This window comes from Paroedura picta, chromosome 3, assembly GCF_049243985.1.
Source record: "Paroedura picta isolate Pp20150507F chromosome 3, Ppicta_v3.0, whole genome shotgun sequence".
Classification (NCBI taxonomy): Eukaryota; Metazoa; Chordata; class Lepidosauria; order Squamata; family Gekkonidae; genus Paroedura; species Paroedura picta.
The window spans coordinates 42,036,208-42,060,868 of NC_135371.1; the positions used below are offsets into that span (position 1 = coordinate 42,036,208).

At 41.2% G+C, this 24,661-nt stretch overlaps 1 protein-coding gene across 1 annotated transcript in view; it reads left to right on the top strand.

Annotated features, from left to right (window-relative positions):
- EEFSEC (eukaryotic elongation factor, selenocysteine-tRNA specific) overlaps window positions 1-24,661 on the top strand; it is a 199,850-nt gene that overhangs the window by 120,020 nt on the left and 55,169 nt on the right. The window contains exon 6 of the mRNA XM_077325410.1: window positions 9,795-9,951. Coding sequence (XP_077181525.1) covers window positions 9,795-9,951 — 157 coding nt within the window. The remainder of the gene's footprint in view (window positions 1-9,794; window positions 9,952-24,661) is intronic.

Here is a 24,661-nt window from a genome sequence, read left to right on the forward strand (position 1 = left end):
TAAGTGAAGACACAGGTGTATGGTGGCTGAAAGGGAGGAGCTTGTCACCTTGGCAATGCCTTTTAACTGAGCATACTGGTTAATCAGAAGTTGAACATGTTTTTTTACTGTATAGAAGATTTTTTTATTTGTATGTATTTATATATAGGATGCCACAATTATGTCAAACAGATTGGTGTTTCCCACTTCACTGCATCCGTATCAAAGTGTGGTTGATTGCTTTTTTCTCTCTCCTGTCTTGCTCAGTTCAGGATCAATATAAAACCATGGTTTATTTTAACCACTTTTGAAACCAGGACTCAGTTTGCAGATGTTTGTTCAAACCCTGGGTTGCCTTGACTAATGCTGGCTGCATTGTCCTTGCTCTTAATCCCACTTCCCCCAAAGAGCCTCTGCTGGTTTCCCTGTCAGTACTGCAATAGACTTCATCATTGGAGAGCAAGCCAGGATTAAGCCGGGATGTCTGCATTCATGCATCGTGCAAAACCATAGTTAGGGCCATCTGCAGTTAATAAACCAACTTCAAATCATGGTTTCAGATCTTGCTTTGACTTCACTGATAGAAAATTTAGTTTGACTGCAACTCTAGGCAACCAAATTATACATGATAACAATTCCTTAAATAAGAAACTGCCCTGCCATATAAATCGTAATAGTCTGCTGGGTGGATTGAAGGCTGCTGAGCACGTTTGAGAATTGCTGCTTACTTTCCAGCAGCCCTACAGTTTTGGCGTTATGACATGGAACAGTTCTGTTTTTAAATGCACGGAACTGCCACATTTGTTTGGGTGAAGGCAAAAGCCTTTTGCAGGGTCTTCAAAAAGGAAAGGTGAACTATGGATGCAAATTCTTGCATGCCTGTGTTTCAAAATGTTTTACCCAAACAAGATTAGATTCTAAAATGTTGTTGCTTTAACATCTGTTGAGAGACCTTTGTAAACTATTAACTTACCAGGAGAACAAAGGGACAGAAAGCTCTCCACAACCTGGCCTACTTATTTTGACCTGTCCAGTGATAAAATATAGATCTGCTCCCTGCTGAAGCTGTATTCGAAGTCCTTTGGAGATATATCAAGATGGGTTAGTCTGCCTGTACCAGTAGGAAAGAGCAAGAGTCCAGTAGCACCTTAAAGACTAACAAAATTTGTGGCAGCGTGTGAGATTGCATGAGTCATTTCTTCAGATAAGCAGTGACTCATGAAAACCCATAATCTGCCACAAAGTTTGTTAGTCTTTAAGGTGCTTCAAAGCTCTTTGGTCTGTGAAAATTTGGTATGATTGATGTTCAGCTGGCTTCATTAATAGTTGTTTCAGTGATATAGTCGTTTGGATGCTATATTTGTTTGTTGAGACAGTTTAACATGCTTGCTTTAAAATGCTTCCAACAGTTTCCCATGTTCTGCACTATTTCAGGTTCCCAATAGTGTGTACTCAGAGCATAGATCACCATGTGTTATGGTTGCTGCAAACATTCAGTTTCTCGCTTTCCCCCCAGTGCTTCTGCTCGTCACTGAGGTATTAGCTAGGTCTGTCAGAATTCTCTTGTTGGGCCTGTTGCTGCTAAGGTTCTGCACAGGCCACTTCCTGTGTGGTGCAGAATTGATGAATAGGCTCTTCCTTGGTTTTCTTTTCCCATTTAAATTCTGCAACGCAAACGGCCACATGAACATTCCAGTTGGTGCACAGTGTTGGCATTTGGCAGTGAGCTGAGCTTCTTTGCAGAACCTGCTTTTACCACAATTAATGTTCCATCTGCTTTGAAGTCAGAACATGGGTTTGTTTGGTTGTGCTTGGCTGCTAATGGCATGCTAAATGTGATAATAACACAAGCAATGAGGGCACTCGATGAATAAAAAGGCACAATGCTTTCCCAGGTTAAAATCCACATTAAAATAGGAGCCCAAGAGATGTATTTATTTTTTGGCTGCAGTTCTGTTTGCAAATGAGCAATTTTGTAAAGCTTAGGAATGTGGAGATAATGGCATTCTTATTTGAAATACCATTCCTGTTTAAAATTATGGAAGATGATAAGTTAGTGGCAGAAAAGTGAAGGTTATGGTAAGTTACAAAAAATGGATCAACCTGGCCTTGGTTAATTAGTCACAAAATTTACCATTGAAAGCAACCATAAGGAAAGAATTAATATATTATTTTTGAATAACAATAAAATTACTTGCTTTGGCTGACTAGACACAGTTTGGCAATGCTTGTGGATAGAAATTGCCTATAGCCTTTTTGTGGATATTATTGGATTAAGCTGTACAATGAAGCAAAGTTTTGGCTTACATAGGTATTTGGATGCTTGTTAATAATTTTTATCAAGTTCTGTAGGAGTCATGTAGTGAGTGTCTTCCTTATTAGAAATAAAGATGCTTATAAAATTATTTTCTTAGAAGAAAATGAGGGATACAGAGTTAGGTTTATGTCAGATTTGAAAATAGAATCTGGACCACGCTTGAATCATACATATAATTGATTGGGCATTTACAGTCTATTTACTTTAACCATGGTTATTGCATGAAATCCATACTTACAGCATCTCTAACAAATGTCTGTCCTAACTGGTTCCTGTTCCCTTTCCTGATGTGTTCTTCCACTTTCTCTGTCTTCTTCATGCTATGTCTGCTCTCCTCCTCTGGTCATACTCACTTTCTCCTTCTATTCCACCCACCTTGTTCCCTTTATCCTTCCTCCAGCTCCTCCCGCCAATCAACCCCAGGCAAGGTTACTTTAACCTGGCCTTCCACTTACTATCTTGGATTCTAGCCTCCACTTCTCTTTCATTCTATCCCATCTACCAAGAATGGTGAGCCTGGCACCTAACCACCCCTGGGCTCTCCCACGGCCCCGGCAGCCCAAAGGAATGCCCCCCACAGGGTTCTTCACTCCAGTGAGGGGGCTGATGGTGATAGGCTTAGCAGGCCAACAGCCCACACAATTACTTCAGGCTGTCTTGGTACGTGGGTATCACCCCCACTGCAGCTCCAACAGTGCTCCTTCTGTGTTGGTGCAGAATTTTCCAAATTTCCCTGTATTTTCTTATTTTGCATAATTTTATTTGGTTGCTGCAGTTCATGAGGGGAGGAGTAGCTTCTCTACCTACTGCTGGCAATCCTGCCCAGCCTTGTCTCTGAATTTTCAGATTGTATTACGCTTTTTTCCTATATTTTGAAACTTAGTTTTGTGCATTTAAGAGCACTTTGTTAAAAGAAGAAGATATATCGAACATGTTGAATTTTGCCCCAGTATCGAGTTCCTTGTGAAATGTCAGAATGCATGCCAATGGTAGGTTCTATATGATAGTGATAAAGGCAATCAGTTGTATATAAGGCACAATTCATTTCAGATTTTATTGATCTGCTAAATCTAACCCACATTGGTCATGGTTTACAAAGACTTGACCAGCTGGGCATTACAGGCATCAATTTTAAAGAGCACAACTTTGTTTTAGGATTCAGAAATACTAGTCTTGTCTTACTTGATATGCCTGCTACCTACCCAACAAACCTAGCTCCTCTCCTCCTTTGTCCAACTTATTTTCTTAATCACAGTTTAATGACTGTGCAGTCTCTGGCTCTAAATATCTTTGGTGGGATTGAATTTATCTATATTATATTATATTATTTATTTAATTTCTATGCTGCCACTCCTAGCCAGGTAGCCTGTTGCAGTTTATAGCAAACAAAATATATCAAGATGTAATCAATAAAACAAACATTAAAATCCCCTTCCCACCCCCACCCCCCCAACCCTCCAAGATTGTCACTTAAGGCCCATTATGCACGGCCGCCGAAACAGCGATTTTGGGTCACATGGAAAACGCGGAGGGGGAAGAAGCGAAGCAAACCGCTTATGCATGGAACGGGACGCAACAGCAGCAAAACCCAGAGTAACCGATTATGCACACGGCGACCCCAGCGCCACTTCTGGTTGCGCCCCGGTCACCCGGAAGCTGCGCTTTCTTCCGCGTTTCGCTAACGCGGCTTTTTCAGCAGCATGCACCGAATCTGTGGCTGGTTGCAGCCGGCACCGTGCGTTATGAGTGATTTTAGTCGCCGCCATTCCACCCCAAATGCGCGCTATTCCCCCCGTGCATAATGGGCCTTACTGGCAAAAGTTAATTTTTTTGGGTACAATCATTAAATTGATTTTGCACAAACAGTAGGAAAACTCTCCTACAGTAGGCTTCCCTTATGTGCTTTTCTAAGTCCTGACATATGCCAGTGCTGTGACGTAGAAGGTTTTGATGGGTTTTCGTCACCTAGTGTTGGTGAGACCGTCCTCCACTTTCTCTAAGTCTGAACAGTTCCTTTGAAACATATTTAGTTGCCCTTATAAAATAATAATCTCCCAATCTGTGTAGATCACTTAAAACTTTTAATGGGGTAAGTGTCAAATTTTTGTTTTCCCTTGTTAAAACCATAAGAAGGAAAGTCATAGTGCACCAAGAAAGTATGTTTGGATAACTTTTGTCTAATAGATTACAAAATGTGAAAATCCATTCCCATTTACAATACAGTGTGTCTATAGATTGTCTTGCAAATTTTAAATATGTTCTGCTAAAGAGAATATTATACAGTGGTGTGATGTTCAGGCAGCCACCTTTGTTGCAAGGGTAGGCATAACTCTGCATCAGCTGAAGTTTCTGTGTTTTCAAAAACAGTGTAGATAATTCCATCATAGTATTCAATGAGCTGAAGTTATTAACTGCAAGTTGCCCATTTCAGGTTTGTTGTTGGTTTGACAGCCTTATTTCCCTCTCTGTTCCTGTACTGGCTCAGCATTATGTGGAAGCCCCTTTAATATAAATCTGATTTATGCTATGTGGATCTTTACTGTTTAGATTATTTACAGATTTCTTCTTTTTAAAACTCTTATATTGTCTCATTCTCATTTTCTTTCCCTTCCACTTATTCCACTTATTTCTTCCACTTTTTTTTTTTTTGGGGGGGGAGCATTCTGAGCAATGAGGTGTTTCAGAAGCTGACAAACTGACTGCTGTTTGCTTTATTCTAAAATCAGAATTGACTTTTAGAGTCTCCGAGGAGGAGGAGGTTCTGTTTAAGAACATTTCCCCCCAATGAAATTAAACCATGAGTTTGTGCTGGATTTCATCACACAAAAAGTAGCTTCAGCACTGCAAACATAATACTGCAATGCAAATAATATTTAAATCAAAGGATTTTAAAACTGTGTACTCTGTATTAAAGTTTGTGTGTGTAAGGGAGAGGGAGAGGGTCTGACTCTTCACCTATGTTAATACAGTACTGTTTGTCCCGGTCCCCCTCTCCCCTGCAAACAGAGAAGCCAAGGGGGAGGGGATTTTTCATAAAAATCAATGGTATTGTGTCCTCTGGTATAAGCCATAAAACAAGAGCGACAGAAACTGTCCGTTTGAACTTGGAATCCCTTTCTAAGCTGCTGATCCAGCCTAAGCAAGAGAAAGGGGACTTACTAGTCAGAAACATTTGTGCCCCCCCTCCCATTTTCATTTCCCCCTTTTTAACTCCTTAAGTGAGTTTGATGCTGCACCTCTGCCCATAAATTTAAAAAAAAATATTATTGTAATGTAGGTCAGTGAACTGAAGCGCCACTGTACACCATGGAGGATTAAAGTCAGAAAGGCAACCCTCTTCCCCTCCCACTAGGTCATATGACAATATAAACAAGAAATGCAAGGAGCCTTCAGCTTTTTCTTGACCTAATCCTTTGTTTATGCACCACTTAAACTGACTTTTGGGGTCGCCTCTGTCTGGCATTAAAGCCCTTAAGCTTTTTGAAGTTTCCCTGAAGTTAATAAAATTAGTCTGCCCTCACTGCGAGGCCCCTGTCTGCTGCCTCAGAAGACGAGTAGGCATCCGCTGTTATCTTTGCAGCAGTAGGTTTTTTAAACTTCACATTTTATGGCCAGAAGAGGGGGAAGAGTGGAAGAGAGAACCCAAATCCAAAAAGGCTGTCCAGCTAGCAGATGCAGTTATTCCCATAGCAGTTGTTCTGAGGAGGAAGAGGGGACTAAAGGCAGAATCGAAAGATTGAAGCTAAACTGCTGGTGCAGCAGTCAGAGCTGACTTACAGGGTGTTGAAAATGACAATCTTTTAAAAGGATAGGTTTTTAAAAAACATTCCTGCTTTCACAGAGCTAAACTTTCTTGATCAGACATAGTTTTATATTGCATTTATTCAATTTTGTATTATTCTGATACTGGGTACATGCTGTAGATCAAGAATTGACTCTTGTTTGGTCCGGTTCTATGGCATTGTTCGGTTGTATGCATTAAATATATCATTGCTTTTAATTCTGTAATCCGCCTTGGGCATTGGTGAGAAAGGTGAGCTCTAAATGAGATTAATCAATTGTTCTGACTTTCTACCCATAAGGGTAAGCAAAATATGGTTCTTTTTTTCTTTTTGGATTCTGCTCTGTTGCTGTTGTTGAATTATATTACTATTTTTATTTTTATTATTGTTGCCTTCTGTTAAGGGATAGCATGGAAGACATCAGGGCCTCCATCTTTTTTGGCATCTACCAGACCCAGTGAGGACATGGAGATACCTGTTAAAGATTCAGACACTAATTAGCAAATCAATAGCAGCTGACCACTCAGAGTCAGCCAGTCACTGAACTGGCTCTTTGGCAGTCAGTTGGCTGTCTGGAAGCTCTACTAAGGGAGCAGGGAAGGGGATCAGCAGGGCAGAGAATGTTTAGAAGGTACTATTGGTCCCTCAAGGACTTGGCCATACTTTCAAAGAGTTTCTGAGTAGATGAATTATCCCAAACCTGGTTAGGCCTTTAAAAGACTTGAGAGTAGAAGCAGAGGAGGATAGTTCAGCTGTGACCCCCAGTTTAAACGGGAGTAGAGTTATGGAACAGTAGCTGGTACAGGGTGGTGCTCAGCTCCTGTCCCTCTTTTGCTATAGCCAAGAGAAGCATTTTAGCTGAATTGGACCCTGGTGCATCATTATCATAGCCTTGGACCTGACAGATAGTTAGAGGATCATGAGCCCCAAGGCAGCATATACTTGGGGGAAAGGAAGGATTAAGGGTATAATGCAGTTACTTTTCGCCTTTTCCTCAACCCTTCTCCTAGCCTTTTTCTGCTTAGTAGCCCTCTTATGAACAGAAAACTGAAAAGGTGAAAAGGATAATTGGCCTGGTCCTTAAATAAAAGTAAATGATTCATTTTTACAACGTTACTTTTCATTGCGAAGCTTGATTTTGAAACAGGGTCTCTCAGATTCATTATGGACCATCTAATCTGTTTTATGATTGTTTATATATATATATGTATATATACATATATACACACACACATACATATACATATACATATACAATATATGTATATATAATATATATTAGTTGAATATTTTTAAACTCTAGAAGAAATTCATCTATATGAGCTAAATATTTTTTTCTGTTTTTCTGTTCGGTTTCTTATTTTGGGGTACCACCATGACAACAGAGCAGCGGTGCTGATTTAATGAAGGAACAAATGGTAGCTTTCTCTTCAATAAAGCAATATTTTCTTATTTCTCTTCATAAGTCAAGACTCTTGTTATGATACAGAGGCAGAGTGACTTCAGGGGGTTAGTAGCATTCGAAGATATTCACACCTTGGGGATTAGGCTCACTTGGTTGCACCTTATGCTTTGCCAGTGCCCCAGGGAGGGTCGTTTATCTTTCACTGTGCAACAAGCTTGCTGCCTCTTGTACCTGATTGCTTAATTATGAATCCAAACTTGGCATGGTGACTCCCACTGGGTTAATAATCTTGAAATTAAAATTCAATACGGCTGGTTAAAGACGTTGGGTTTAACAAATCAACACGATTACATACTTCTTGCAAAGGTGAATTTTTAAAAACGGCATTGTACCAATTTGCCTTATTCAAACAGGTGAGTGAATCTGTTGAAATGAATTTAGTGAGGAGTTGAAAGCTGATAAGGTAGATCTACCTATATGAATAATGTCAGGTTTCTGAGAAGTTTTGATATATTTGTGGCAGCAGAATTAAATCTTCTAACTCAGTGCATAATAAATTGAGAGCTGGCAACCAACTACGTGGCTGGTTAGCTTTAGCTATTCTCCTCCACAAGCTTCTTGGTCTATATTGCTTCTTTAAGGTTGTAGTGAAAGCAGATGCCAAAAATGGTAGACTTCCCCTTTTATACAACTCACAAAAGTATATAATTCCTCCAGGCTTCTTGGCCCACTCTGTTTGACCTGGCCCTCTATGATTTCCTTGCTCCCCACATCCTTCAAGCCAACAATGTACAGCCCTGGCTTTCTTTTCTTTTTCAAAAAAATCATGTCTCCGCCACCCATTGATTCCTGCTTTTGAGCCCAATATCTACTTTATTCTGTTTTCTCAGACTTGTGGCATTCTTGTCTCCCTGCATGTAATTATCCTTTATGTCAAACAGCTTCTCCTTTCTAAATGCTGTCCAGTGTATTCAGAACTCACTCTTATTAACCTTTTCATGTATAAGTTCCCTGTCTCCTCATCCTTTCCTCTCAATTTATCTACCAACTGTTTGCTTAGGTTTCTTTTTCTCAGCCTGTATTTATGTTCCTTTTTCTCATCCTGTGTCTTTCCTTCACCCACCTTGATTCTAGGGTGGCTTCCCTTCAGTGTCTCTGCCTCCTGGGACTTCTTCCCAGCCCCCAGATTACAATATAGGACTTGACATGAATCAAACCTTTTTTAGGTTTTACTCCCAGCCAAATTGGCACAGTCTCCCTCCCTCATAGAACCGGAAGTGGGAAAAGTTGAATACTATTTTTTTTATTGGTTTAAATCACTATTATTTTATATTTATTGTGATGTAATATTAACATTATTTTATTCTCTCCTCACAAATAACACGTGTGTGCAAACTAGTCGACTGAATTCAAATACCTGTAAATAAAGAAATCTTTTTAAACAGTCCAGGAACAGAAAATCCTGTGAAACAAGACTTGGGGGGGGGGGGGCAATGACAAGGACAACCGAGCAACCCTCTGCAAACTGATCAAGTAAAACACCTTATGTAATATACTTTGCTTGATTCCAAAACATTGACAATGAAGTAACTAAGCAAATGTCTTGGGAGGCAGGGTGCCACATCCAAAAAGGCCATATCCCATACACAAAACATTTCTCTATATAGTTAATTTTAACTTTATATCATAAGCATATGCAATGAGATACAGCTGGCTGACATATCTTGACTTTAGCATCAGGTGATGATATCCAAACATGAATAGACCATGCTACCGCAATCAAAGTTGACACATCAGACACAGTGACGTGGATACTATGAAGAAGAAGAAGAAGAGTTGGTTCTTATATGCCGCTTTTCCCTACCCGAAGGAGGCTCAAAGCGGCTTACAGTTGCCTTCCCATTCCTCTCCCCACAACAGACACCCTATGGGGTAGGTGAGGCTGAGAGAGCCCTGATATCACTGCCTGGTCAGAACAGTTTTATCAGTGCCGTGGCGAGCCCAAGGTCAGCCAGCTGGTTGCATGTGGGGGAGTGCAGAATCGAACCCGGCATGCCAGATTAGAAGTCTGCACTCCTAACCATTACACCAAACTATGGACAAGTTCTGTGTAGGCTAGACAGCCTCTTCCACAAAGTGCACCTCCTCTTCTGGTTGCTTAAGGACTCCTTGAAAACCATTGATCTTGCTCAAATGGAAGTGCTAGCACAAGAGGAAGCACAGCCTTTGAGAGAAACTCTCCATAGGATAATAGCCAGTATAATTTTTTAAAAAAATACTGTAACTAACTAGTGTGCTTTCTTTTTTCCAGCTGTGTGATGATTACAGTGTGATTGGTCGTTCCTTATTTAAAAAAGAGACCAACATACAGCTTTTTGTGGGGCTAAAGGTCAAGCTGTCTACAGGAGAGGAAGGAGTAATAGAAGGTGGCTTTGGACAGAGTGGGAAATTTAAAATTCACATTTCAGGTGAGTTGTTATTTTGACTGCTTCCATAAATTCAGAAATCTCTTGTTTTTAAAAGAATCTGCATTTTTCTCCAGAAAGACCAGTTGTGTTGTATTTAATGTATTATGTATTCACCTATACATATGGTACATAAATATTGAGAGACTATGATGAGAGCTGAACCAAAAGGTAGTCTTTTTTGTGAACATCTCATAGTCCCATAGAAAATATTCTATTTAAACAGGGTTTTTTTTCCTCCCAAAATGGAAGAGAGCTATGTGACAGCCATTGCTGTGTTTCTGGATTGGCTTTCTGACATAAATAAATAGCCAAATCTCACTGGCTGTTGTGGCATTTCATGAATCAAGATTGGGTTGGAAACATTTTGGGTAGGGGAAGATACTTCTTTGGTTTGGGAAGTGTTTTGTCATCAGCCTTGTTTTCATTCTTTAAAAAGTACACGAGTGAATATTTATATCAGCCCTACTTGATTGTTATTAAGAATATGTAACACTTTATAAAAGATAAGCCATTACCTATAGTCTTGCAGTATCAGAGCTGTCTCTCTTATGCAAAAGTTCAACACGGATTGTGATTTGTAATGTAAATAGGAGTCAGAAACTTCGAATGTACTTTACCACATAAAATTTAGGCAAGGTTTTTCAGTTCCAACTTAGGAATCTTCTGAATTGGTTTCACAGAAGCATTTAATATTGTCAGAACAATTTATGGTTCCTTTATGTTCCGTGATAGAAGCATACTCTAGATAAGCAAATGAATAAAGAGACAAGGTTTTCCTAACTTTGGCTAGTAACCAGTGCTACACTTCCAGTGTCAACTATATTGTACTAAAAAGCTTTGTTATAATCTACAGGTTTCCTCAACAGTGTTGATCAATATGCTGTAATGAGCAGAGTAAATATTGTAGGGTCACAAAGAGCAAGTAAGTTCAAACTAAAAGATAACATGCAGGCTCTGTTTAATGCTGGAGAGATATGGATTTACATATTCTTCTCAGTTAAGTAAGGTAGCACTTATTTAGAATTGTGAGTTCCATGAAGTATTCTTAGTACCTACTTGTAGACAGCTCCCTAGCCTCCAGCATAACTGCAAACTATAGTATAGATTCATGTTTTCTCAGGGAAACCATCTATATGTATCCCTTTTAATTTCTTATGCATATTGAGACCATGCCCAAATAAGCATAGTTGATTTAGCCTCCCCATTACATTGAATGTTTAATTAAAATACAAAACTGAATGATTAAAAAAGAAAAGACTCTAATTCAGCCATCATTGGGCTATTTTGAAATTAGACATATTCCGCTAAACTTGTCTAGTTTAATCAACTTTTATCAGCTAATATTTGTGGAGCAGAGCTCCGGTATATGCACTTTTACTATGTTTTCCCAGTATTTACCAGGTAAGTAGGGGAACCTATATTGGGCTATGAGAAAAATGTACTAATACTTGAATGAAAATCATTTCAAGATATTTTCAGTTGAGTAAGTGTTGTGCAGTGATATGGTCTGCTTATTTCTTATTAAATGAAACAAAAAGAAAGCCTCAGTGTATAAGTGTTTGCTTTGACTGTTTCAAGTAGAAGACAAAAATCTATTTAAGAGTTAATGAATTGTTTAGGAATGCCAGTTAGCTAAACAAAAACATGGGCATTTCTAGATTTAGAAATCCAATCTCTGTTTTGATTTTAAAATGAACTCCATGTTTCAGATAGTTTCCTGACTCTAAATGATGATAGTGCTTTAAGACAATGTTTTCCATTCTCAGTGTTGTGTAGCTGTAGAGCCTGCTAAATTGATAAATGAGCATTTGAAAGAATTTAGATGATTTGGATATAGTCTTTGGGGACAGGTGATCCCCCCCCCCCCCAGAACAGCATTCTGGGATGCAGTAACAGGAGGGAGATGAGAACCCTCATCAACTGAAATAATTCTACTCATAGGCATGTTGCACTGGATTCAAGACAATACATATGTTCTTATTCAGAGCATACACTTATGTTTTAGTTTTAAAAACAGACAAAAATGTCATCCAAAGAATTATAACCTATAGAATCGTGACCGTGCTTCTGACAACATGCTGGGCCCCTGATTGGCCCTTGGGGTGGGCTAATCAGAAGCTCTTCCCTGCCTCCACTTGAGGAGAGGACTGCTGGAAGCCTCTGCCATGGCCACTTGCTCTTCTGGGTGGCCTCCTTACCTTTGTGTGGGGATAGAATGCCACCATCCTCTGACGAGGCTGCCTGCCCTTCTGGCTAGCCTCTGCATGTGGTGAGGAGCACTGACAGACACCGCTGCAAGCACCTTCCCTTCTGGTTGGCCTCCCTGCCTCTAAGTGGGGTGAGGAGTGCCAGCACTGTCTGTCCTTCAGGCCAGCCTCTGCACAGTCTCTGCCATGAAAACCAGTGCCAGAACTGCTGGGGGGGGGGGCTGCTGCTGGCTCCCAGCCCCACGGGTCAACAGCTGATGGGTGAGGGGTGCTTCTACTGGCTCCCAGCCCTGCTCAGCAAAGCTGGTGGGGTGGGTGCTTCTGTTGACTCCTGGCCTGACTTGGCTAGAGCTGGTGGTGTGTGTATATGGGGGGGGGGGTCTGTTGCCAACTCCTGGCCCACTTTTAAATTGAGCTTCGCCTGTAATATAATATAATTTAACTAAGAGGTATATGAGATGTACTGGCATTGTTTGTTCTGTAATTATTCAGTGCCTGATTTTATCCACATTTGGTGACTGTGTTCCTGCTGTATTGAGTTTTCAACTAAGATTTGCACAAAATTGTAGCCGGGCTGTTTTTGGGAGCTTACACCTGACTCAGTCTCAAACCAGCTGTCTGAGCTGAGAACAGCCAGGAGCCACATGAGGGGGAGGTAGCCAGGAGCCTGGCAGAAGCAGGGAAGGCAAAGTAGCCAGCATGGTGAGAAGGCAAAATGAGCTGGGATTTGGGAAGGCCAGGATGGGAGGAAGCCAAGAGGCCATCCTGAGCAACCATGGGCAAGGAGAGAGATAGCAGGGAAAGAGGCAGGTAAAAGCCTTCCCTTTCCTTTTATAGCCTCCCAGATGTAGTGGGGGAAAGGGACCGGATACAGGTAAATAAAAATGAAGGCACCACACCCAGCCAAGGAGGAAAAGGACCAAGCTACAGAGGCAGGTGGGAGAGAAGGAGCCAAGAGGAAGCCAGTCCTGTGAAGAAAAAGGACTTGGGTGACTTAATCCCCTCTCATTCCCATTCTGAGACCTTGGGGGGGGGGGTCTGCCTCAGAACAGCAGAGGGTGAAAAGTTGACAGCAGGGTAAGAGGAGGCCCCCGGATGTGAAGTTGAGATCCCTCTAAGGCCAAAATTTGTTTTGTTGAACCACGTGGCAAGATTTCTGAGGTGGATCCGGGTAATTTTACTTTATTTAATTTCAGCAGCTAGGATTGTTTTTGCTGAATCTTGAAAACAGAATTTTGTTCCAAATAAGCAGGAATGAATGGTTAAAGTCAAGAAAATCTGTGTTAAGTCAAGGCTTACTTATTGACAAAGGGGAGGTTGCTTAAGTTGACTTGATGCTCAGTCACTTGACACTGTAATCTTTATAACTTCTTTATGCTCTCATTTGTTGATTGGCTTTCCTTGCCATTTATGAAATAAAAAATAAAGTATATACCATAACACATGAAGTGCTCCTTAGAAAAATGAAAGGGGGTAGCAGGAAGGAAAAGCAAATATTTCACAACCAGCATCACTGATATCTTCTTGCTAAGTGTATGTAAGCGCTAATATTGTTTGCTGAAGATAACAGCACGGATTATATTGTCTTTTCAAAGAATGTTTTGAATTTTGTTCACGGTTATCATGAGAGTTCAATGTTTAGTTTTTATAATTTCTCAAATACTTGAGCCACAAACTATACATTGCACATTTATTAGTAAAGAATATGTATGAGTATTTTACTTCCACTATTGAAACTAAAAAACTGTCCGACTAAACAGTGCTGAACTGTACCAAAACCCCCTCAGGACAAATTAATGAATGGTTTACTACATTCTTGGCCATAATGAGTACCAAATAACCAAAAGGTTAGATTCCTGTTGTGGTCAGAATCCTGATGTGGAAGTCTGAAAGCTTGCACTACACAGGAACAGGTATATCCTTAAGCGAAACAGATCTTTACCAGCAAGCCAATATGAGTTGTAATTATCTGCATATGCACCCAAGTTTTGCAACCGGGAAATGTTACTGTTGTAATTATGACTATTGCTAGAGTCTGAGTTCCATCTTCCAACTGCTTACAACCTATTTACCTAGTATTGTTCAATGCTTCACAGCAAATCAAAGCAACAGGTGGAGAGCTGTCTGTTTCTATTCTTCTAGTCTTTGAACCTTTGTGGTATGGATTCTGTTAGATATTTATATTTATAAGACGTCACAGTGTTCTGTAGAAGGCATCTCCCCCTCCTGCCCCAGCCTTCAGGCTTTGCCACCCATAATGCTAGAGAAGCGGCTTGAGCAAGACAGTCTTGTACAATCAAAACAGCACGCTTTGTGGAAAATAAAAGGCATGATTAGACAACAGCCGTGTGTCTATTTTGCTTCTTTAAGAGCTACCAATATTTCAGGGTGGGGAAGAGTAGTGGATATGACGTGATTTAAGTCAAATATAGTTCACATTCCACTGTTAGGTCAGTGTTGCTTTTTTAATACGTCTGTATCCTGTTTGTGGTTTTGTTTTCTTTAATAAAAAAATTTATTACGTCTAGTTGGTCAAATTCCCCTTCCCTGTTCCTCTCTCCAAGCATACTGTTACACTTCTTGTTCTTTCATATTTAAAAAAAATCATTCCATAAAGGCTAACTCATACAGCCTTCTTTGGAAAGAATTTAATTAATTATCTTTTAAAAGCATGCGTATATGCATGTGAACTTCTCCCAGTCTCAAGAAGTTTCAATTGTTGAGATTACATCATTCTGAGACACAATAGTTAAGCATTTATTTTTTTAAAGGAGCTTGAACCCACTACTGCAGTATGTGAATAGATTGCACAGTGAAGTATACTGAGGTGTACTGTAGATGGCTGTATAGAACCATAGAGGGCCTTACAGGCCATCTAGTCCAGCCCCCCCTGCTCAATGCAGGATCAGCGTGAAGCTTCCATGATAAGCATCTATCCAGTGAGAGAGAACTCACCACCTCCTTAGGCAGCCGATTCCACTGTTGATTATTATAGAGGGCAGTTAGTTGTTAAATAACAAATAATGTCAGTGCTGTATTTTTTCTCTCATTGTTAAGATTATCAGCTTTCATTTGAAAACTAAAAGCAATATTCTTGCCTATATGGGTGAAAAGAGAAACATGGGAATATGTATAGAAGTATCTGTCGAGGGCTTGGGGAGCTGGGTAGGGTTTTCAGCTCTCAAAAGTATTTATTTATCTGTCTGTCTGTCTGTCTGTCTGTCTGTCTGTCTGTCTGTCTGTCTGTCTGTCTGTCTGTCTGTCTGTCTATCTATCTATCTATCTATCTATCTATCTATCCCCGCTCCCAGAAACTGGCTCACGGTGGTTCACAAAAACAAAAGAATACAACAGTATCAGTTTAAATTCCCATTAAAACAAGACAACACATAGAAATACAAAATGGTGGCATATTAAACATCCTAAAAAGATTTTACCCCATACTCTGGGCATTGGCCTCAGTGTAGATGAACATAATCAATTGGGAAGGTAGAGTCAGGTTCCCAGCACAGTCTAGCACTGCCGTAGGAGTGGGGAGGGGAGAACTGATAGAATATCGCAGAGCTCCCACCCGGCCTCAACTGAACGCCTGGCGTAAGAAGAGTTCCGTTTTGCAGGCCCTGCAGAACACTCCCCGCAGCTCCTATAGGAGCTCATTCCACCAGGTAGGGGCCAGGACCGAAAAAGCCCTGGCCTTGGTCGAGGCCAGGCATGCCTCCCAAGGCCCCAGGACCTTCAGCAAATTCATACCCGCAGAGCAGAGTGCATATGGAGGCAGGTGGTCCTGTAGGTAGGTAGGGCCCAAGCCGCATAAAGCCTGAAAGGTCAAAAGCAATACCTTGAACTTGATCCAGAAGCAAATTGGAAACCAATGCAGTTGTTTAAGTAGTGGCTGAACATGAAGGAAACGTGACGCTGCATTCTGTACCAATTGCAATTTCAGGAACAGCAGTAGGTCCGCTTAGAGCCTTTGGTTCCTTGTTCTTCAGTCCCTGATTTTGTTCAGTTGCCAATATTCTTGCAATTGTGTCTCAGAAAATGAGAGGGGTATTATAAAAATCAAGTTGCTAGAAGTGATTGATTTCCTTGGGCGGGTGGTAGTGTTAAATTCCATAAAGTTGCTTCTGACTTATGCTGACCCTATGAATTAGTGTTCTCAGGTCTTGCAATCTGAGGGCTGTGGCTTCTATTACAGAGTGAATCCATCTCATGTTAGGGCTACTGCTGACTTCAAGTTTTCCTGGCATTATTGTTTTTTCCAGTGACTCCGATCTTCCAATATTGTGGCCATTTTAACTTCTATGGAGAATTCTGACTTGATATTATCTAGAACCCATTTATTTGTCTTTTTGGTGGTCCCCAGTATCTGTAAAATGTTCCTACAGCACCACATCACGAATTAGTTTACTTTCTTTGACACTGTGGCATGAAAGAACTTGATCTTGGTCACCAGCAATACATCCTTGCCTTCAAACATCTTTTCTAGCTCCTTCATGGTTGCCCTTCCTGGTTTCAATCACCTTCTCATTTCTTGGTTTCAATCTCCCTTGTGGTTTGTTTGTTTATTATATTTCTATACCACCCTCCCCTGAGGGTCAGGGTGGTTTACACAAAATGTAGGGAGATTACAGTGCAATTCATAATATAACATCATAAACATCAGAACAATAATACCAGTGGATACCAGAACTGAAGACAACAAAATCGCAACTTTTCACAATAATATTAACCACGATCCCATAGGTGGTAGATTTGAGTTGGGATCATTGGGAGGGATTTCGGGGGGGGGGCAGCAGATGCTGTTGGATCGGTCGGCCTCAACCAGATGCCTGGTGGAGGAGCTCCCTTTTGCAGGAACCGCAGAACTGTGGGAGTTCAGGCAGGGCCCTGATCTCTTCAGGTTTTTCTGGTTGAGGGTTAAGTCCAAGGTGTTTTTTGCCAGTAATGTGGTGTCATTCCTTCCACAAATTTTCACTTCACCTTCACCTGCATCTAATCCAGCTATCCTTATAAAATGTTTTGCATATCGATTGAAGAGATAGGGAGATTAAATACAACCTGGGGGCTGGGTGGAGATTGAAATGGGCACTGTTAAAATGTGTGAGGATGAAGTAAATATTATGCAAAGAAGTAACTGCTTCTAAGAGTAGAATCCTATGTATACCTTCATGTACAATACCTGTGGCCCCTTGTCCTTCAAGGCTGATGAGATCCTAGAGTGACCCTAGGACAGGGCTCTGGGCCGGTAAACTTTGTATCCGGCAGTGATGGCGAATCCCAACCAAGGATCCTTGAAATGTAACAAAGCTTTATTGAAGACAGTTATGCATCCTAAGCCAAGCACACTTCACATTCACATGACATTAGGTTGGCCAGAGCTAGTTGTATTCAAGGACTGCCTAACCAGGCTGCTCAGATGATGGAAAGAAGAACTAATTGTGGCCTGTCTTTCCTCCATCTTTTGTAGGGCTGATGATGTCATGGTGTCTCTGGCCTTTAATGGCTGTTTCTTCGCCTATATTTACATGAAAATTAGCCCCTCTAACTTCAGCAGAACCCGCTGTCAAGTATGTGACAGAAGATGCGCATTAGCAAAAAAATCCTATTTGTGCTTATTCACACTTCTTCCCTCACTGTTGTGGTAATGTGCACATGAAGGAACCATGAGATCTAGTTAAATAGCAAGGTTCCTTCCCATGCGAATATCACTCATCTGGTGTAGCATAGAAGGAAACAACTGTAAAATCATCTCTCACATGAAGATTGATCATTCATAAGTGTAGCTGAGAAACTGATGGGTTGGGTCAGTTCCATTCAATTTCTGCAACTATATCATTTTCTGCAACATTTGCCTCAGAATGCTCCTCTGTTTGGATTAAATTTGATATTATAGCATTACCGTTAGTTAAAGTTGATGATATTTTTTCTTTTCTCTGTTTGGGTATACTAGATAATTTCCAGGCTTTTGAGGTGTTTCTCATTGTCCTGCCTTGGACCTAATCAGGTAGCTGTTAGAAGAACATTACTTCTTCGTGTTGCCCTGTGGCACTTTTGCCTACAGGTATTTTTTTATTCCTTCTTTTTCACAGCTGTATAAGGAGAGATTGCTATACACATATACTTAAAAGCAGATCCTCTTTTCTTTCAAAAGAAGCCGTGCATATCCAAAATATTCATAGCCATTCATTGAACTCTTAGGTGTTAGGCTGAATTTTAAATTTATAACATAGTGCTTTTAACAAGAAGGTGAAATGAGCCAAATGGAAATATCAGCTGTTTTTCTCTGATACTTGTTTCAGTAATCAAGGACCGTAGTTTTCCCATTTTCTGAGAGTAGGTAGATAGATGAACTTGTGTCCAAGCATGACTGTTCTTTATGGCGAGTTTTCTTTGGTTTTCTCTTACTAATTACTGTTGTATCTTTGCTTTCACTCAGCAAGGTAGAATGTGGCTGGTTTACTGTGCCTGCCTCAGGGAACTAATGTACTATATAGGAGCTAAGAGAAGGAATTATAATTTGAGAGATCTCTGCTTCAAATCTTGCCATTGTCACGTGGTGACTAGGAGGTCTTAGAGAAATTCCTGTTTTTCGGCCTCAGTACCCATCTGTTATATGGGAATAGTAATACTGACTGACCTCACAGAGTTGGTGTAAATAATCCAAAAAAGTAATGCGATGGATCCTGTGATTATTGGAGGAGCAATATTACCTCCTTTCCTCTCCCCCTGCAGCCTTCTGACCAGCATTGTTGTTACTCTGGGCTGAATCTGCACTTACTTTGTGGATCCTGCTGAATCCAGATCGATTTGAACTCGGGTATTCCTCTCCCCCCCCCCATTGAAACAGAAAAGTGTTCTGCACATGGTTAGGGAAGCTTAGAAGGGGAGGGGGGAGCCAAGCGCATTCTTTTCTTGAATGGGGGAGGGGAGGATTGGAGACAGCAGAGGAGGGAGAAAAAAAAACAAGAGGCAAATCTCTACTGAGAGAAGTTTAGGCTTCTGCAGCTTCTGCTGAGAAAAGTTAGGGGTTCCCCTTTAACGCAAGTTAGGGCTTCCCCTTTAAGGAAACCAAGAACTGATGCCCTGGCCAATCAGTGCTTCTCTACCACAGAGTTCAGGAACAAATTCGAAACACGCAGAGCTCTGCATGCTTTCTCAATCCGATTCTTCAAATATTGAGGGTTATATCCACTCTAGGATATTGCAGGATAAAGGTAGAGTCACTCTGGATCAATAATGCCTGTTGCAGAGAGAAAATTTAAATCGGGCAAAATCAAAACGGAAATTGCATTCAGTGGAGATGGCAGGGACTGAATTGACCTGGGATTGGGATAAAAGCTCCGTGCAGTTTACACCCTCATCAGCAATGGCTGCAAGGAAGAGAGAAAAGAGCCAGGAAGATCTGCAATGCAGACTATGGATGTGAGTAGAAGAAGAAGAAGAAGAAGAAGAAGAGTTGGTTCTTATATGCCGCTTTTCCCTACCCAAAGGAGGCTCAAAGCGGCTTACAGTCGCCTTCCCATTCCTCTCCCCACAACAGACACCCTGTGGGGTGGGTGAGGCTGAGAGAGCCCTGATATCACTGCTCGGTCAGAACAGTTTTATCAGTGCCGTGGCGAGCCCAAGGTCACCCAGCTGGCTGCATGTTGGGGAGCGCAGAATCGAACCTGGCTTGCCAGATTAGAAGTCCGCACTCCTAACCACTACACTAAACTGGCTCTCCAAGGAGAAAATATCCCCCCACCCCTCCAAATACCTTATCAGTATTTTTCAGGTATATTTAACTCCCCTCAATATATCCGGGATTTTTCAGGATATGGGATGAAAAGAATCCTGAAAAATCTTGGAAATATTAGGATTTCCCCAGAGCATTGGGAGCTGGCATTTGCAGGATGGCTTGAAATTTGAGGGTTATTGAAAGGACTGGCACCAGCAGTTCTACTTCAGTTTTGGTATCAATACTTTTAAAAACACTCTCCCATCCCTCAGAAGATTCCCCATAAAGAATAATGGAGCCAAAGTATACTGGGCACCTCCCCCCAACACACATACAAAGAAAAAAAAAACCCTAGATCTAAATACATGCTGCTGTTTTGGCTCCAGTATAACCAGATCCACTCCTAATACAGATGTCACAAGGTCCTTAAGCTGAATCCAATCCATTATGTGTGAAGCACTTTGAACACTGGAGGTGCTATGTAAAGGCTAAGTTATTTTCTTTCTCGCTTGCTTCCCCCAAAGAAACCGATTCACATGTTCATTTAAAAGCAGTCCTTTGTCATTATACTCTTTAAAAATCTGGGTAGATCTTCCAGCCAGTATTTATGCTTGTACATGAAGTTACACACTGGGAATATGGTTGAGGGCTGCCATTGCCCCAAGGGAATAAAATGGCGGAGTTTCTGGGGGAAATGATTAATATGTGAAAACTGAAATATTTGATATCTTTTTTTCCTATTTGCTTTAAACAAAATATTACCATCTGTAGTGCTTTTCCTAGAAACTCTTTTATTTCAGGAAATCATAAAAAGATTCCTGATGGTCTGTAAATGAAGTAAGCAATAAAACTAACTTTTATGTACATGCATGATGCATGACAATAACGAGCATATTAAATGTAAGTACTTAGAAAATAAGTGTTGTGTTTTCTTAATGAAAATTGGGTGTGTGTGTGCGTGGTTACTGTAATGTGGGCCCTGACGTTTAATTCGCTATTACTCCCTCACTGTCACAATTCCCACCCACCCCAAAAAATGTTTGGTCCAAATATATGGCTGTAGTAGAAACTTTGCTTCACTGAAGGATGGGAGAGAGAAAATGTAGGTTCAATGATGACAGGGTTACCAGCCATCAGCTGGGGCCTAAAGATCTCTTGAAATTATTTATTTAATTTATTTTTCACATTTATATGCTGCCCTTCCTGAGGAATTACAACTGATCCCTTGACAACAGAGATCAGCTCCCTCGGAGAAAATGGCTGCTTTGGAGGGTGGGCTCTATGATGGGGGTCTCTTTCCTCTCCATATTCTGCTGTCCCCAGGCTCCATCCCCATATTTCCCAATCCAGAGCTGGTAACTTTAAGTGATAAGGAAGAAGACATGTGACTGAAGAGGTCTGGACAAAAGAGGCTTTAGTGGTACCTTTAACTGTTTGATCTGCTTCCCAGGTCAGTAAATACTGATCAATACTGTTTATCACTCAACCTGCTTACTTTTTACAGGGAATCCTAGCATAATCTTTAGTAGAAGTACCTCTGTTTTTCCGCATCAGGCATTTCATATTCTTAGAATGCTAACCACAAGGCTTACTGTATTGTCTTCTGTTTCCATGTCAGAGGAAGCTGAGGAGGAAGATTTCAGCTGAGAGGTGAAACCCAGGAGTAAAAATAAATAAGTGCATGTTGCATATTTAAAAGTTGGAGATTAGCTCTGCTCATTCTTTCCTAGTCTTCCTTCCTCAACTTCTAAAATAAACAAGAAATGAAAATCCTTAAGGAGGTACTTGGAACATAAATCTTCTTGCTTTGTAAAACTTGGCATAGACAAAGACTGACAGAGGCTGGTTGCCAGGGAGGCATCACTTCTGTTCATGATCCTTTCTTGAGCTGATTAAACTATGGCTGTGTAAAAGTCCTGCTGACCACAGAGGAGGTGGAAATCTGGATTTTATTGATTACTGAGGTGCCCCCCCCCAAAAAAAAGTCTTGGCTGCTTGCTAAGTGCAGTGGGTCACCTTTGAAACTACATCTCACAATTATAACCTGTTGAATTTATATTTGTTTGGATCAGCACTAAGTTTCTTACTCTGTGATTTTAGCTGGCAGGCATGAATGTGAGTGTTTCTGCTTTGGTCAGTACCCCGCATAGGTACCCTGATTTTTGCAAGCCAGGAACAAGAAGCAAAACATTTGCCATTCTGCACTTTGCACAGGCATATGCCACACACCCACACACACACACGTTGCCAATGATCAAAGCTTGCAATGTCAGTGGATTCTACCGTGCACTTAGTATGTTCAACATGCTCCCCATAAAATGAGATTTATGTGATTCCCATTTTTCACAGTGGCCAATAGCACAGCAGAGAATCTCTTAGAGCTTGGCAATAGGGAAGGGGCTGTTGTTTGGTGGTAGAACATCTGCCTAGTATCTATATTAATGGCATCTCCAGTTAAAAGGACCGAGCAGTAGATGATATGAAAGACTTCTGCCTGAGACCCTGGATATTTGTTATCAATCTGAATGGACAATACAGACTTTGATGGAACAAAGGTTCTGGTTCTGTATAAGGCAGCTTAAAAAAAAAGTCTTGTCAATTTTTCTCCCTTTGCCTGCATTCATTCTATTCCCTTTCATTCAATGAATTAATGCTAAAATGCGCTAAAATGCGCAAAAGCTGAACAAGGATTTAAATGGAAGATACTTGTTGGATGCTACTGTGCATCTGTGATAGGGCAACTGCGTAATTTAAACAACACACACATCACAAGTGATGTTCCCATGCTGATTCAGAAAAGTGCAATTTTAAAAACTAGCGGCAGAGGAAAAAAAATAGTGCATAAGATGGGTGCAAAATCCAAAGTTAAACTTAAAGCTTATTACTTGGAAAATCTGTAGTAAAATGTGCATGTGTAATAGGCCTAAATTACAAACAGTTGAATAAAGCAAAAGGTATTAAATGTGATATGGGAAACAAACTATGTATTACAAAATAAGAAAACAGTACAGTGAGAATGGATAATGCATACAATAAACAAATACTGCATACTGAACACCGTGATACCTAGAATGACAAAGTAACATGGGGTTGTGTAGGGCTAGATTTTGTCATTCTGGAGATCTCAGGAAAGAGGGAGAATGGAAGAGATGGAATTAAGTGGTACAGGGAGAGGGAACTGTTTAGTTGGGTGCATTGTGCAGGTCCATCCTTTCCAATTAGATGTGGAGGAAGGAATTCTCACACCTGAGCTCCATCTTGATGGCTGCTGTGAAGAAATGCATTATTGCTGTGGAGGGTTTAAGAAGCATTTTAAGTTTTAGGGTTTTTTTTTTTTTTACCTCTGGTCTGAAACTCATCAGGGACAGGGAAGTTCGGCAGTTGCTCTCTATCCTTACTTTAGCTCACCTTCATACAAATGGAGGTAAGTAAACCAGAGTTGTGATCAAAACTCCTGGCAGCAATGGAGAAGCCTCTTTTATGCAGGATCAATCAGAGAAGACTAATCTCTTAACTGAGATCTGAAGAAGGTAGCCATTGACCATGTGCTTGCCTGGGGAGCTGGAGAAAGCTTTAAGGTAATGGGAATTAACTAGAAAGCTGTACCTTCTTAAACAAAAGGAGCCTATCCTATATTTTAACAATTAGACCAAGTGTGGAGGAAGACTTGCGATAAGGCGGCAAGAACAGCTTATTGCACACTTATGAAGGAATATGAGATGGCTGTGGAGGTGGCTAAGTGTGAGTTTTATGCTACCTCTATTGCATCCATGAGCTCATGCTTGGCCCAATTATTTAGGGTAGTTCAGTCTCTTACTGCCCTTGAGGAGGGATGCCAAAATGTTAGCCATTTGGAATTAGTCTGTGAGGCATTAGTGAGTTTTTTTGTGGATAAAGTCCTGTGATTCCACCACGACCTTTCTGCCATGATTGATAGGGAACTGGAGGCCTTTTGGGCATCTCTGGTGATATGTTTGATGGTTTCAGGTGGCTCTCAGAAACTGAAGTAGATGAGTTGCTAGGATGGCCATTTGCATTCTTGATCCCTGTCCCTCTTGGCTGCTCAAGAGGAGTGACCAGAGGATAGGAGGCGCTCTGGGAGAAATGTTCAACCTCTCCCTGGGAACAGGAGAATTCCTAGAGGTGCTGAAGGAGGCAGTGCTTTGCCCTCTACTGAAGAAACCATTGCTGAATCTGTGGGACTCAGCTACTGCCCAGTGTTGCATTTTGAGTTTCTAGGTAAGGTAGTTGAAAGGGCCACCGTGGACCAGCTCCTGGCATTCTTGGAGGAAACTTTGGCACTCAACCCATACTAGTCAGGCTTCTGTCCTGGCCATGGGGTGGAAATGGTGCTGGATGCCTTGATGGATGATCTCCGGCGCCAGCTAGATCAGATCGGTTTGGCCATCCTCATTATGTCAGATATGTCAGTTGCGTTTGACATGGTGGATTACGAATTGTTGGCCAGCCGTCTTGCCAGGCCTGGGATTTGGGGGACAGCCCTTCAGTGGCTGTGCTCTGTTCTCCAGAAACAGACACAGAGGGTCGCGGTGGAGGAACAGTTGAAGAAGAAGAAGAGTTGGTTCTTATATGCTGCTTTTCCCTACCTGAAGGAGGCTCAAAGCGGCTTACAGTCGCCTTCCCATTCCTCTCCCCACAACAGACACCCTGTGGGGTGGGTGAGGCTGAGAGAGCCCTGATATCGCTGCTCGGTCAGAACAGCTTTATCAATGCCGTGGCGAGCCCAAGGTCACCCAGCTGGTTGCATGTGGGGGAGTGCAGAATC